This window comes from Engystomops pustulosus, chromosome 2 (assembly GCF_040894005.1).
Source record: "Engystomops pustulosus chromosome 2, aEngPut4.maternal, whole genome shotgun sequence".
Lineage (NCBI taxonomy): Eukaryota > Metazoa > Chordata > Amphibia > Anura > Leptodactylidae > Engystomops > Engystomops pustulosus.
Window position 1 is genome coordinate 210,624,682 of NC_092412.1, and position 16,128 is coordinate 210,640,809.

A 16,128-nucleotide genomic window follows, 5' to 3' on the forward strand; every position below is an offset into this window, starting at 1 on the left:
TTTCAAAGGCTGTATATTTTAAAATTTAGAGGGGCAGTTCATATGATTGTACTATATGTATCTGTGGATGTAGTTAATTGGCTGTGATGACATCATATTTTATGGTGCTACAAGGGGCACAAACATGGTGTAAACTCACTATATCACATAATTGGGACATAGAAACTGCTTTGGGGGAGATTTATCAGAAGTGTCTGAGGTAAATCTGTTCAAGCTGCCCATGGAAACCAATCAGAGTTGAGTTATAATTTTATAAACTGTTGGAAAATGAAACCTGAGTTGATTGGTTGTCATGAGCAACTAGAACAGTTCTTCGCTCAAACGCTTAAGATAAAGCTCCCCCTCTGGATAAATAGTTTATAAAAAATGCACTTAAATTATGACTTATCTGAGTGGCATTTGAGTTAGATCACGTTCAATGACAATTTGAAAACCACTTGTTTGTAGTGTTTTTGGTAATGTTAAATGGAAAAGATGTTAAAAGTAGAAGACAAAGGTGAATTATCCATTTTAACTAAAGGGAATCCATTTGTTAAATTTGCAATTGATTTTTATGTTCAATCTATGTTTATTAAAGGTTTTTCCACAATATAAAATGAAACAAGATAAACAACAGTAGATTTCATGTACCACCGATAGATAACGGGTAAACACAAGCCACACTTTGCAATGGATTTTTAACTAAAGAACTAATGTAAACATTTATATTTTACTGAAAATAATTTCAGTTTGTCACATATCCATCCTGAAGACCCTGGAATCTCGCAAATTACTTTACAAAGACTTCATATAGTCCAATGCACTAGAAGAATGTGAAAGTAATCCATAAATATCTTGTTTACAGGTTTAATTTACAAGCTTAATTACTGGACCTGTCACCCCCCCCCCAAAAAAAAAGACCCCCACCAAATATGTCTTCCATAATCCTCTCCCCAGTCCCTTTCTAGCAATGACATTTTTTTAAAAATTTAGCTTGGCAAAGTTAGTTTTAATCGATCCGACCTCTTGCCAAATGAGGTAAGGACATGTCCTATCTTTCTACGGGCTACAGAGTGGTACCGATCCCGTATGGCACCGTGAGGCCGTATATACGTCCCCCATACGTTCATGTGAATGTAGCCTTAAAAAGGTTATTTGCCACACTATGCCGCTGTTCACTGCAACAAGATCTGGCTGCAATACACCAAACAAACTGATAACAGAAGTATATAAAGGCTGCTAATTAAATAGCCACTCCCCACTATTAATTATTAATTAGGCAGCACCTTTGCTATCCTGTCTAGATAAGCAAGGTGAATGCCTCAGGTTTAACTATACCCCCACAATATACAGATTATGCAAGTAATACCTTTAGATCTACTTGGTTGCTATAAAACCCACGCAAAAGAATATCAGAAAAAAATGTAAATGCACTTAGCTATTTGTTGCTGGATCCAAAAAAAGTACTCCTTCCCATAATCCTAAATCCCACTTTGGACACTGCACACACTTAGGAACAATACACACTCGCCACAAAGCTTGCACGCTCGCTTTTCTGATTGCTCTGGTTATTTGCCACACTACACGGTGTGCTCAGTGCAACAAGATCTGGCTGCAAATATGTTCCTCCAGTGGTTGTCATGTGGAGATCGTTTTGTGTGTGGGAGAGCTGGAATCTGCTTCTTTTGAACTATCCAATATACATCTATTAAATGTTCTGCACCACTTTCTTAACATGTAGACTAAAGCCTCCTGGTTCATAAATGTCTTTTACCTCTTCAGCGGCCATTCCGGTCCATAAAATATCTGGGGATAGAAGGCTAACTGTCCATTACTGATAAACCTTATAGTATTCATGATGCAAACTTAAGGTCCTAAAATAAAGTTCTTGAAGCTTGTTTAAATAGTAAATTACATAACATCCTGCCCCCACAAAATACAGGAGACTTGAAGTAGCAAACTACCTTTATTGTGGAAGCCTTTAGGAATCCATCCGGGAGGTATTGATAGTACTGGTCACTTCAGGATTATGAATGAAGTCCTACAACTTGCCTCCTCTCTTTTCTTGAGTAGGCTTTAGATGAATTAAAGTTATTGGCATTGTGATTGAGCATGCTACTCAATGTTTCATGGAGTTGACATTTACTTGAGAGCTTAAAAATAAGTGTGTCTGGACTTAAACAGAGACTTATTGGTTTGCTCATTAAGTTGACTGTTTCACGCCAAAACTTGTGATGACTGAGCAAAACTAAAAGACAAGTTGTAATAGAATAGGATGAGTTTATCGATATTTTCTCTAACGGTCAAAAGTTCATTTAACGTAATGACTTTGAAGATTTCTACAAGCTCTCTTAGTCCTTTTAAAATCTTCCTCGCCTGATATTGTACAATGTCTGCAATGTTGATATATTCATGATCTTTAGTACAAATTATTTTTTGCATATTCTTCGTCTTGAACTGGAGATCTATTGCAGTGTTTAGGGACATTTTCTGGGAGACCTGTGTAGTCAATGAACACCATACAGATTATATTGTTTCTGGTCATCACTCATTTAGCTAGCGGCTCTATCTCCTAAACCAGTGATGGCGAACCTATGGCACTCAGAGCCCCTTCTGTCGACTATCGCCCCAGGACACAGTTCACCAAACAGGACCAAATCCTGTTCAATTGAGAAGTGTTTAAAAGCACAGATGCCCAAGGCTCACTGGTAAGAAAGTCAAAGAATAATTCTAATAGCAAAGGTTAAAGCATGAAAACCCAACCCGGATGGCACATATGTGGTGTGGGCTGTAAGGTATGGGATCCCAGTGGTTAAAAAGCCGTAAACATTGTAAGCAAAATGAGTACAATCACTGTACAATAATGTCAGACTACAAGGGAGACAGTGATTGTAAGGCCGCAACCCCCACCATTAAATGGAGGCTATCACTGTCATATAGAGCAAGGGTACGGAGTGTAGGGGTGCAACCTCAGAAACAGAGCTGACAGTGATATTATATCAATATATTATGCAATGGATTATTATCATCAAAACCCATGCATAGAATCCTGTAATCATCGATTGTATTCGATCCCAATTATATACAGGAATAAGTCACACTGACATAGCTCTGCACCGCAAGATTAGTCCCCAAATACCCTATGCTCGCTATATCACACTGGTTTCCCGCCAGTCATCCCAGCGGCAATCTGCTAACCCTGAGGGTATGCTCAGCTAGATAGAGGTAAAGCATCTAGAGCCTCAATGTACTGCATATTAAAATGTAGCAAACAGTTAGCCCCCCGACATGTTTCGCCAGTGACTCGGCTTCATCAGGGGTCGTGTTAAATTTAGTTGAAATCCCCTGCAGTGACATGAGGTCCAACTTTTTGTGAAATCTAAACCCTTACAAAACATTGAAACCAGGCTTGACCAAGCTCTTGTGTTTAGAGTAATGGGTAGAATGGGAATCAACTGCTTCTCTAATGGAAGTGTTATTAAATCTAAAATGTACGATTGAACTTTACAAGATTTTTTTTGCTAAACGTCCCTTATAGGCAAAGGACGCAAACTAGTGGCAGGGAGGCAATTAATACAAGGTGTGCTCCACCTTGTCTAAAAAAAAGCTGATAAAGAAAAAAAATCAGCAACATATTCAGGCTCCCTGTTCCCACAACATAGAATTTTATTTAAGTTAAAATAAGTGCATATCTTGTTCCATAGCTGCTATTTTCCATATGTCATGTTTCCTGGACTTTATCTTGGTCTGTAATGGAGTTTAGACTGATTTGTCATTCTAATAATAGTCACAATTGTTGCAGTTTTATTGAAATATAGGGTTTTTTGCTGCATTATATTTATTACTGTGATGCAGGCGCAGTTTAAAACCGTCATGTTCTTTTTTCCGTCTTCAGAGTTGTTCTAAACTGAGCTCCACAATGGGGCACAAATCTAGAAATGTTTGGCGCACAGGCTATTTTCCCCCTATCTGCCCCTTTTGGCAAACCACACCCTTATCTTACATACCACGCCTCTTAGTCAGAAAAGTGTTAAAAACCACCTCGATAAATTACACCAGAAGTCTGGAAATATGTCTTAATACATCTCCCCTACTGTTTGACCTGTAGTCCAAAAATTCTAGGTGTTTGTTTTGGCAAACATATTGGTTAAAAAAAACTAGGATTTTTGCAAATCTTTTGCTAATTTTATTTCTTTAAAGGTAAATCAGATTTTAAGGCATTGAACAATTAGACATGCTCTTAATATGTACATATATGTAACATACATATCCTAGTGTTCTATTTCTTGCCAAAGTAAACCAGATTAATGGGTAATATCATTCCATGGCTCAATGGCATAAAAGTAATACTTCACTTCCAAATCTCTTAGTGATGAAAAATCCAAAACATCTTCTGAATGATTGGTCAAGTCTTATCAACCTATACAGAATTTTAGAGTTGGTGTTTTTCACATTGAGTGGATTGGAAATGTAGTTTTTAGGGTTTTTTTGCTGGTTATTTGTGGAGGTTTACAGAGTACTACATAATTTATTGAAACCTAAAATATTAATAAACTTATTGTAATATATTAGAACAAATTCAGATTTTTTTTTAAATGAAGTTTTTATTTTGTGCCTCTGAACTTTGATTTCTTTTCTTGTGGACCAGATTATTGCCTATAAATGCATAATGCAACCTTACATATAATAAGTTTAATATTGATGGCCACTGATGATCCTGCATCATCTTCTCAGGGCAGGGCTGATCTCTTCTCTAAATTATTTTATATTGATGTCAATTGACAGAATGGGTTTTTTGGTCAATAAATAGGGAATAACCTTTTTAGTATTCAAGGTAATTTCATAGGAATGGTTGTCAAATCTCATCGACTCTCATGTAACTGGCATCAATACCCTCTGTATAATATGCCTCAATTATATTGTAATAATTTTGCTGGTTACCAGGTGGGGTGGCAGTTGAAAAATTTGGTGAATGCACTACGAGAGGACCCGAGTGGTGTTATCTTAACTTTGAAAAAGCGACCTCAGAGCATGCTTACCTCAGCACCAGCCTTACTGAAAAATATGAGATGGAAACCTCTTGCTCTGCAGGTAATAAAGCTAAATCATCAGTCATTCACCATCATTTTAGCTATAGATGGAAAATAAATTCTGGAATGCTTTAAAGGGAGACTATACCCTAAATGTAAGTGGGGACTCAAATTACTAGAATATAACATTAAATGATGTGGTTCTTTAGGCTTCACTGGAGAACAAATGGAGAACCACAGATAACAAACCTTTGCATTTTGTAAACCATTTACTCTTAACAGGTCAAAGTTTAAAGATATCCCTAAAATTGGTATTGGGATATCTTTTTAATCATTACCTGTTGAGTTGTACTAAAGTTATACTTAAGGACTGGAGTTGAGGAACTTAGCTCTTAGAGGAACACTTAAAAAAATTGATATACTGTTATTCTTAGTAAGTAGGAGTCACTGCGTAGCATTTATGTTGGGTGTCTTAATTTTGTGTGCACCACCCCCTTCAGTCCTACACTACACATAACACTTCTTACGACATATCCGTTGTACCCTGGAGTGTTCCTATATGTATTTTGCATAGGATACATGAATTAGCATTACTAATAAAAGAGAAATAAGAGACTAATTATACTAATTTACTAATTTAAGAAACTTTGTAGAATATTTCATAGTTTAGTTGTGGAGTCATCCTATGCAAAAACACCAGTCTTGTGTAGCAGAGATTATGTGTATTTGAGGTTTCTTTAAATTGGATATTCCCCTCTTAATTTAGTGTATCTACGTGTCCTTTTTAATGTTATTCATTCAAGGCTTGTTGTGCAGTAGATGTGCTCCTATTCATTGCTTGGCCATTTCCGAATTCATTTTGCCATAACAGAAGTTCTCACTGACATAGCCTATACTGGAAATGAGCATGTGTGTTTTTTGCTTGTGCTTCTCACTGATCATTTTGTATGATGTTGGGTATGACTTTTTTGGGGCCCTGCTGAGAATGCACCGCTGTAGACGACTTATAAGCTGCATTTTGTCTACATAGAAGACTGTGGCATGCTTGGCCAATAGAAAGCCCTGCTGCTTGAGAAGATCTCATTAATATTTCTGCCATTATATTCTCAATCCACCCTCTCATTACTTCTTAGTCTGATATAGTGGCTGAAGCTTCTGCTGCTTTTTTATTGATATTAAAATTGAATGATAATAAGTGTCATCTTATTTTTTTAGTGGTATGATGATGAGATGAAAACTTATTCCTGGACACGTATATCAGTAAGCAATTTTATGTTACTAGATTTTTAGTGTTGTGCAGTTGTAGATAAGAGAGATAGGTAGCTTTTATTAGATTATTTCAGTACTTTAATGTTTTTATTACTTTTATTAGGGTAATCAGTTTTATATATTCAGAATTTTAAGACCTATTTCTGTGTTTCTTTCAGAACTTAAGGACAAGGGGCACTGGCAGGGTTCATATATTTCCAAAAAAATTGCCAAAGGCAAGAAGATTCATCCCATATCCAAGTGACAAAAAGGGAATGGGGGGTATTAAATCGACACAACACATTGGGAAACCTTTTTGGCACTTGGATATGGGATGATATTTCTGTGTGTCCCATCGTGTCCATTTCCACAGCTGTGTTTCATCCCACATGATGAACATGACAGATAGGTTTGTGATCCAATACTTGTACTAAAATTTTTAAGCAATCCATTCACATTCAATTACTTACTTTCAAGTCCATCAATTTGTCCCAGATTGACCAACTTCAGCATAAGGGTCTCCCAACTCTTCTCCAACTGAAAGATGTTAAGGAAGAGGAGAACCAGTGGGTTATATTCTTACAGCCAAAGTTTGGTCTTTTTTTCTTTCCATAACTTCTGTTAGACAGAAAATATTTTCTCTGAGGACCCTCCATACTTTTAGGTCTTACCACAAATTAAAAAATTGGATTTGTGGATTTCTACTATGTTTGTCTTGCATCAAATATGTAATTCATTTCCAATTTTGCAAAAATCACAGATTTTTTTGGTAGAGATTTTTATTATTCTGTATATAACTGAGAGCAAAAATAAGGTATTTAATGATACGATTTATTAGATGTTTATATAGATAAACAGTTTTTAAAAAAAATTTTGATGGTGAAGATTCTTGAAGGGGTTGCCCAGGCTTTTAAAATATATATATTTAAGGCTTGGTGGGGGCCTAAAAAACAATACATTTCTTATACCCACCTCCATGTTCTCCTGTGGCGCCGACAATCACTGCCGACCTCTGTTTGTTTACAAAGGTTGGCTCTCCTGTCCTGACCATTGCTGCCTATTGTTCCATATGACTGTTTGTACTCTGTAATGTATTATTATATTTGTATATGTCTCCTATGATTTGTAAACGTGTTACTGTATATGAAGGTGCTATATAAATATAGATTATTATAATTAATGCGTAGCAGACGTGCAGCAGTAGTTTTGAGCTTGGGCTGTAAAATACCTGACAAAAAAATATGGCCCTCCTCTAGAGTATTAATTATCTACATATTTGGTTAGATACTTGATAGAGTTAAAGAATACCAGGGGCACATTGAAAACTTTTCAGAATTAAATTTTGATTTTGGACCCAAATTTAACTGGATTCCTGAAAGACAATTTTGCTATGCTGCTTTTACCTTTTGGGCTTAGGTACATTGAGAAACTAAACAAAAACACTGCCATAAATTCTTTGCTCTATTTTCTCAAGAGTTTGAAACAATAGTCTTAGAATTATTGTGTACTAAAAGACAATTTAATAATGATAATGGAAAAAACACAACAATGAAACAAATGTGTCAAGTAATAGCAACAAGCCCAGCATAAAAAAAGAAATGCAGTTTACACATTTACCCAGAAAACGATCGGCCACAAATCAAATAAAAGAAAAAAAGGTGGCATCTTAAAAAAACATTTTTATGTGACCTTAGGCATTTCTTTAACTAAACATTTTAGAGAATTCTTTAGCAATGAATAACCTTCACTTTTCTGACTATATACTCCTGTATAAGCACAAAAAATCTGCTGAAAAATGTCACTTCGGCTTTTACACGAGTCTATTAAAAAAAAAAAACCTCCTTATATACTCACCCTCCTTACTGTTATCTTCCGGCCGGCGCATACTATCACGTCAGCAGCGGCCGCGTCATAGTATGCGCCTGCTGAAAGAAAACATGGCCGCATCCATGCCGGCAGTTAAAGAAGACAGAAGAAAGAAGAGAAACCGCACTGAAGAAAGAAGACGAGCCGCGCTGACATCGGGGAGCCGCGCCGAGCATTGGAGGGTGAGTATATAAGTTTATCTTTTTTAAGTGCTGGGGGGCTGGCTGTATACTACTAGGGGCTGGCAGGCTGTATACTACTGGGGGCTGGCTGGCTGTATACTGCTAGGGGCTGGCTGGCTGTATACTGCTAGGGGCTGGCTGGCTGTATACTGCGAGGGTCTGGCTGGCTGTATACTGCGAGGGTCTGGCTGGCTGTACACTGCTAGGGGCTGGCTGGCTGTATACTGCTAGGGGCTGGCTGGCTGTATACTGCTAGGGGCTGGCTGGCTGTATACTGCTAGGGGCTGGCTGGCTGTATACTACTAGGGGCTGGCTGGCTGTATACTACTAGGGGCTGGCTGGCTGTATACTACTAGGGGCTGGCTGGCTGTATACTACTAGGGGCTGGCTGGCTGTATACTACATGGGGCTGGCAGGCTTTATACTACTAGGGGCTGGCAGGCTGTATACTACTGGAGGCTGGCTGGCTGTATAATACTAGGGGCTGGCTGGCTGTATACTACTAGGGGCTGGCTGGCTGTATACTACTAGGGGCTGGCTGGCTGTATACTACTAGGGGCTGGCTGGCTGTATACTACTAGGGGCTGGCTGGCTGTATACCACTAGGGGCTGGCTGGCTGTATACCGCTAGGGGCTGGCTGGCTGTATACCGCTAGGGGCTGGCTGGCTGTATACCGCTAGGGGCTGGCTGGCTGTATACAGTTAGGGGCTGGTTGGCTGTATACTGCTAGGGTCTGCTGGCTGTATACTGCTAGGGGCTGTCTGGCTGTATACTACTAGGGGGTGGCTGTATACATGGGGGCAGGCTGGATGTATACTACATGGGGGCAGGCTGGCTGGATCTACTACTGGGAGCTGGCTGGCTATATACTACTGGGGGCTTGCTGGCTATATACTACTGGGGGCTTGCTGGCTATATACTGGGGGAGAGCTGTGACCAATGCATTTCCCACCCTCGGCTTATACTCGAGTCAATAGTTTTTCCCTGTTTTTGGTGGCAAAATTAGGGGTCTCTGCTTATACTCGGGTTGGCTTATACTCGAGTATATACGGTATCTGTATTATGTATCTACAACATATTAAAAGGAATGTCCTATTTGTTTAAAATAAATGTTTAGAATCTTTTAGTTTTTATAACTTCCTGGGGCAACTTTCTTCTAGAATTATTTGTATAGATAGCATACCAAGGTCTGTGCTTTGTGGCTGCAGAGAAAACTGGAATGTTTCTAGATATTTTTTATACGCATTTTATACATTCATTTGTAAAGTTAAATTAAACCATTGAACTTTAACAAATGTATTATAATAAAAAAGACACAGTGGCTATAAAGAAAATCAAGCATGACAAACCAGGGGCAGTTACTCAGACTCATAGATGCACCGTACCTGTGGTAATTTTCTAATAATGTTTTCATGGCCTCTTTCCTTCTAAAATAAACTTTTAAAATAATGCCAATGCTTGTGTTTCCAGAGTCCAGTGCTGCAAATTCACAGGCTGTTAAAATAAGCGGAACATGTCTTGCCCCCTCCCACATCTCTCCTCCTCCCTCAGCCTGTGTAATCTAGTAGCAGCAGGAAGCACAGGGAGAGGGGAGACCTGCTGTGCTCATTTTAACAGCAGATGAAAAGACTTCACTGAGGGGCTCTGGAAACACCCACCAGAGGCCCTCAGGCTTGTTGGTATAATTTTCATTTTTGATGTTAGAAGGATGGAGGCCATCGATAACAAATTATAAGGAGATTACCACAGTCACAAGGCCTGGATCTATAAGTAAGTGTTCCTGGTTTAAAATGATGGATGTTGATGGTAGAGTTTCTTAAATGGGAACCTGTAACTGCAAAACCCTAACATAACCCAAACATTACCTTATGGATGACTCTAATTGTGTTGTTATGGTGTCTGTGTGTGTCCTCTGCGTTGGTGCTTTTGCACAAAAAAGACATTTCTTCTCCTTAAATATCTTCTTAGATGCAGTCAAGGAAACAGGAGAGAGTTGGGCTTCCCCATTGTTGCGTGGTGCTGCTGAGAGAGATGGCCAATCCAGTGCTCTGACATTCACGTGCAGGTCACTGATGAGCATCCGATTGGCTAGCGTTCTCTCACCGGTGCCTTACACATAATACTTGTCATGTGCAGTGCACTGCTGCAGCTGGCTGGGGACTAATCACCACACATCAACATGTAAGGCGCACTGCGAATGATATCAAGCTGGGGCCTGGGAGTGTGGAGGAGTGGACTTTACAAGCGACAGTGGCTGTGAGGAGGCGGGGGAGCCTAACTCCATCCTGCTGCCTTGACTCAAGGAGAATATAAGTGTTTTTGTGCTAAAGCACCAACACAGAGGACAAACAGTGAAACCATTAAAACACACAATTTGAGACACCTCTAATAAAACATAACCATAGGGCAGTGATAGCGAACCTTTTAGCGAACGAGTGCCCAAACTGCAACCCAAACCCCCCTTATTTATCGCGAGGTGCCAACCAAAAATTAAAGCAGTAAGTGATTGCTCCCTGTTCTTCAACAACTTTCAATCAGATTGGACTCCTGAGGACAGCAACACAGTAGAAAGATGGACAATTTGCATCAATTTAGCTTCTTTCCAGTTTCCCTCTGTACACAGAGAATCATGGGGCCAGCAGGAGGTCCTCCAAAGATAATTCGGCCCTGTCTACTCATTCCCCCTCTTCCTACATTTCTAAGTAGAGAAGTAAGTATCAAAATATGCCTGAAAGCAGCATCTCTTAAGTGGCTTGCAACTGCAGGAAAAGTTTGAGTTCTAACTGGTGTGCTGGGGTGATGGCCCGGGTGCCGACAAAGGGCTCTGAGTGCCGCCTTTGGCACCCGTGCCTTAGGTTAGCCGCCACTGACATAGGGTAATGGTTTATTTTAGGGTTTTGTTGTGATTGGTTCCCTTTAATACACTTCTTATATGCATGGAGCTGCATGGAGCAGCCAGATCTTGTTGCAGTGAGCTCTGCAGAGTTTTGTGGCACATTACCTTTAAAAAAGCATCAGAAAAGCGAATGTGTGAGCTTGGTGGCGAGTGTGCATTGATCCGAAGTGTGTGCAGAGTCCTAAGTGTGACTTAGGTTTAAGGGACTTAAGTTTGAGGGGCTTTAGCAGGTAACTGCTGTATTTTGTGTTACTTTGACTGTAAATTCTTCTTCTGTGCATATTTCTATTGTAATCCCCATTAGAACAATGGACTCCATAAGTGGCATTGCTACACAGTGTACATCCTGTGCCATGTATGCTTTCCTTGAACAGCCGTTCGAGGGGGAATACTGCTGTGTGAAAATTGTTCATCTGGAAGCCCAGATACTGGATCTTAATGAGCAAGTTTCATGGCTGCGGGCAATTGACAATATGGAGCGAAGTTTGCTGCTCCTGGAGCACAAACTCTCTGGGGAAGATGGGTGTGGGGAGGGAAGTATGGAGGTGCAGAGTGAGGGGGCAGCTAGTTGGGTAACATGTAGAAGGCGGGGTAGAGGGAAGAGTTGTAGGGAGTCTAGTCCTGATCTGGTGCACCCCAATTAGTTTGCCAGGCTGGCGGATGAGGGGGATATCAGCTCTGGGGTAGCAATGCTGCAGCAAGACGTGGCCTCTAGCAACCAGCGGACTGTCTGCTCCGGTAAGAAGGGTAATAGGAGCACAGGCAAGGTCAGACAGGGCAATCTGTCACAAAGACCGTGCATACCGAACAGTGTGTTGTTTGCCGGGTGCTCGGGTTCGGCATGTTGCGGATCAGGTTGACAGATTACTGGGAGGGACTGGTGAGGAACCAGCGGTCATGGTCCACATTGGCACTAATGACAAAGTAACAGGTAGGTGGAAGGTCCTTAAAAATGATTTCAGGGATTTAGGCCATAAGCTCAGGGCAAGAACCTCAAAGGTAGTTTTCTCCGAAATACTGCCTGTACCACGTGCCACACCAGAAAGGCAGCGGGAGATCAGGGAGGTAAATAAGTGGCTCAAAAGTTGGTGTAGGAAGGAGGGTTTTGGGTTCATGGAGAACTGGGCTGACTTTTCTGTCGGCTACAGGCTCTACAGTAGGGATGGGCTGCACCTCGATGGGGAGGGTGCAGCTGTTTTGGGGGGAAAAATGGCTAGAAGGTTGGAGGAGTGTTTAAACTAGAGACCTGGGGGGAGGGCAACTACACTTGTGCAGGGCAAATAGACAGTGTAGATAGAGAGCTGGGAAGAGTCATAGTCCATGGGGGAGGAAGGGGGGCTGGAATGAGATTGGGGAATGAGGACAAAAGGAATACAGACAAGGAAAACCATATAAAGTGCATGTACACAAATGCCAGAAGCCTCACAAACAAAATGGAGGAACTGGAACTCTTGATGTTGGAGCGGAAATATGATATAGTGGATATCAGCGAGACATGGCTGGACAGTAGCTATGACTGGGCTGTTGCTATAGATGGTTATAGGCTTTTTAGAAAAGGATCATATAAATAAAAAAGGGGGAGGGGTTTGTTTATATGTGAATTCTTGCCTCAAGCCTGTCTTGTGAGATGACATCAGTAATGCAAATGCAAATGTGGAGTCCCTATAAGTGGAGATAAGGAGAGGGAAAAAGAATAATAAAATATTACTACGGGGTTTGTTATAAGGCTCCAAGTATAATGGAGGCAACAGAGGAAATGCTGATAAGTGAAATGGATGCGGCTTCAAAGCATGGTGAAGTACTTATCATGGGGGACTTCAATTACCCAGATATTGACTGGGGGGCAGAAACATGCAGGTCCTTCAAAGGTAGCAGGTTCTTGTCAACAACAAAAGACAATTACCTGTCGCAAATAGTCCTGGAGCCAACAAGAGGGGTGGGGGGGTACTGCTAGACCTTATCCTAACCAACAGACCTGATAGGGTATCAAAACTACAGGTTGGGGGGAACCTGGGGAATAGTGATCACAACATCAGTTATTTTGTACTACGGTTTACAAAGAGCCTCAGGGAAGGGGCAACCAACACTCTAAACTTCAGGAGGGCAAATTTTCAGCAACTAAGGGAAGACCTTAAAGGCATAGACTGGGATAATGTTCTCAAAGACAAAAGCCCCCCCAAAAAATGGGAATTTTTCTCATATATTCTGAAAAAGTCCTGTGAGAAACACATACCTTATGGGAAAAAGCATAAGAGGAACAAGAAACAGCCAATGTGGCTAACTAGTCTTGTAAGGAAAGCAATAAGCGAGAAAGATAAGGCGTTTAAGGTGCTAAAACGTGAAGGTAGCGATGAGGCATTACAGGATTATAGAGAGAAAAATAAATCCTGTAAACAGCAGATAAAGGCTGCAAAAATAGAGACTGAGAGAAAAATTGCCAGAGAGAGCAAAAATAATCCCAAATTATTTTTCAAGTATATAAATGATAAGAAACTAAAAACACAGAGTGTGGGCCCCCTTACAAATAACATGGGGGTCATGGTGGAAGGGGATGAGGAAAGGGCCAGTCTACTGAATGTCGCCTTCTCAACTGTCTTTACCCAGGAAAATCCCCTGGTGGAAGACACAATGAGGAATAATGTAAATTCATTTTGGAATGTCAGCAGTTTAACCCAGGAAGAGGTACGGCGCCGCCTCGCAACCACTAAGATAGATAAATCACCGGGGCCAGATGGCATACACCCCTGGGTTCTGCATGAACTATGTACCGTGATAGACAGACCGTTATTTTTAATATTTGAAGATTCACTGAGGACTGGTTATGTTCCACAGGACTGGCGCATAGCAAATGTGGTACCAATATACAAAAAAGGATCAAATAGCGATCCTGGAAACTACAGACCCGTGAGTCTAACTTCTGTGGTGGGGAAAATATTTGAGGGGTTTGTTAGAGATGCTATCCTGGAGTATCTCACTGTGCACAACCTTATAACCCAGCGTCAGCATGGGTTAATGAGAGATCGGTCCTGTCAGACTAATCTGATTGGTTTCTACGAGGAGGTAAGTTCAAGACTGGATCTGGGGGACGCTGTGGATGTTGTATATCTGGACTTTTCAAAGGCATTTGACACCGTGCCACATAAAAGGTTGGTATATAAAATGAGACTGCTGGGAATAGGAGAAAATCTGTGTATTTGGGTAAGTAATTGGCTTAGTGATAGAAAACAGAGGGTCGTCATTAATGGCACATTCTCAGATTGGGTTGAGGTTACTAGTGGAGTTCCACAGGGGTCAGTATTGGGGCCACTTCTTTTTAATATTTTTATTAATGACCTTGTAGTGGGTTTACACAGTCAAGTTTCAATATTTGCAGATGATACTAAGCTGTGTAAAGTAATAAATACTGAGGTCGATAGTTTAGCATTACAGAGGGATTTGTGGAAGCTTGAGGAGTGGGCTGAGAAATGGTTCATGAGGTTTAATGTAGATAAATGTAAAGTTATGCACTTGGGCCATGGAAACAAAAAGTATAATTATGTTCTAAACGTTCAATTACTTGGTAAAACTGGAGCTGAAAAGGACTTGGGGGTATTGGTGGATGGTAAACTTAATTTTAGTGACCAGAGCCAGGCGGCTGCTGCTAAAGCAAATAAAATTATGGGATGTATCAAGAGAGGAATAGATTCTCATGATAAAGACATAGTTTTGCCCTTATACAAATCGCTGGTCAGACCACACATGGAATATTGTGTACAGTTTTGGGCACCAATGTATAAAAAGGATATAGTAGAGCTGGAACGGGTGCAGAGGAGAGCAACAAGAATTATTAGGGGAATGGGGGGATTAGAATACAGGCAGTCCCCGGGTTACATACAAGATAGGGTCTGTAGGTTTGTTCTTAAGTTGAGTTTGTATGTAAGTCGGAACTGTATATTTTATCACTGTAATCCCTGCCAGAACTTTTTTGGTCTCTGTGACAATCGGATTTTAAAAATGTTGGGTTGTCATAAGAATCAATATTAACAATAAAGCTTCATTGCAGAACCTTGTGATAACTGTTATAGGTGTTTATTGTAGCCGAGGACTAAAGTACAATAAATTACCAACATCCAGAGGTCAGTTTGTAACTAGGGGTCGTATGTAAATTGAGTGTTCTTAAGTAGGGGACCGCCTGTACACTGACAGATTACAAAATTTGGGATTATTCAGTTTAGAAAAAAGACAACTGAGGGGAGACCTCTGTAACGAATTTGACAGAGAAGGTCAGCACTGTGAGGTGTAGCAGGGGATTCAATCCGTGTGGGTGCTGGCTGCTTAGATCCGACCCGAGATCCAGTAGTCACAAAATCAAAAGAGAAGGCAGCCGCACTCCGTTGTCCTAATCCAAAAAGTGTTTATTCACATGTGGATACAAAGCTACGTTTCGGCTAGCTCAATGTAGCCATTTTCAAGAAGCTGCTTGAAAATGGCTACATTGAGCTAGCCGAAACGTAGCTTTGTATCCACATGTGAATAAACACTTTTTGGATTAGGACAACGGAGTGCGGCTGCCTTCTCTTTTGATTTTGAGGGGAGACCTCATTACAATGTACAAATACCTGAACGGACAGTACAAGGATCTCTCCAAAGATCTTTTTATACCTCGGCGTGTGACCAGGACAAGGGGGCATCCTCTGCGCCTAGAGGAGAGGCGATTTTACCATCAACATAGACAAAGGTTCTTTACTGTAAGAGCAGTGAGACTATGGAACTCTCTGCCGCAGGAGGTTGTTATGGCGGACTCTATGTACATGTTCAAGAGAGGCCTGGATGACTTTCTGGAGAGAAAAAATATCACGGGTTATGGGGATAAAACATTTATTTAATTCTTAAAGGTTGGACTTGATGGACTTGTGTCTTTTTCCAGCCTTATATACTATGATACTA

The 16,128-nt window shown here is 40.6% G+C and overlaps 1 protein-coding gene across 5 annotated transcripts in view; it reads left to right on the top strand.

Annotated features, from left to right (window-relative positions):
* Positions 1-16,128, top strand: part of CNKSR2 (connector enhancer of kinase suppressor of Ras 2) — a 219,998-nt gene that overhangs the window by 103,957 nt on the left and 99,913 nt on the right. For 3 of the 5 annotated variants that reach the window (XM_072137974.1, XM_072137978.1, XM_072137979.1), the window contains 2 exons: positions 4,924-5,070; positions 6,225-6,269. The exons of 1 other annotated variant lie outside the window; for it this stretch is intronic. In XM_072137974.1, the coding sequence (XP_071994075.1) occupies positions 4,924-5,070; positions 6,225-6,269 (192 nt within the window). The remainder of the gene's footprint in view (positions 1-4,923; positions 5,071-6,224; positions 6,270-16,128) is intronic. One more of the 5 variants, XM_072137976.1, reaches the window with a different exon arrangement.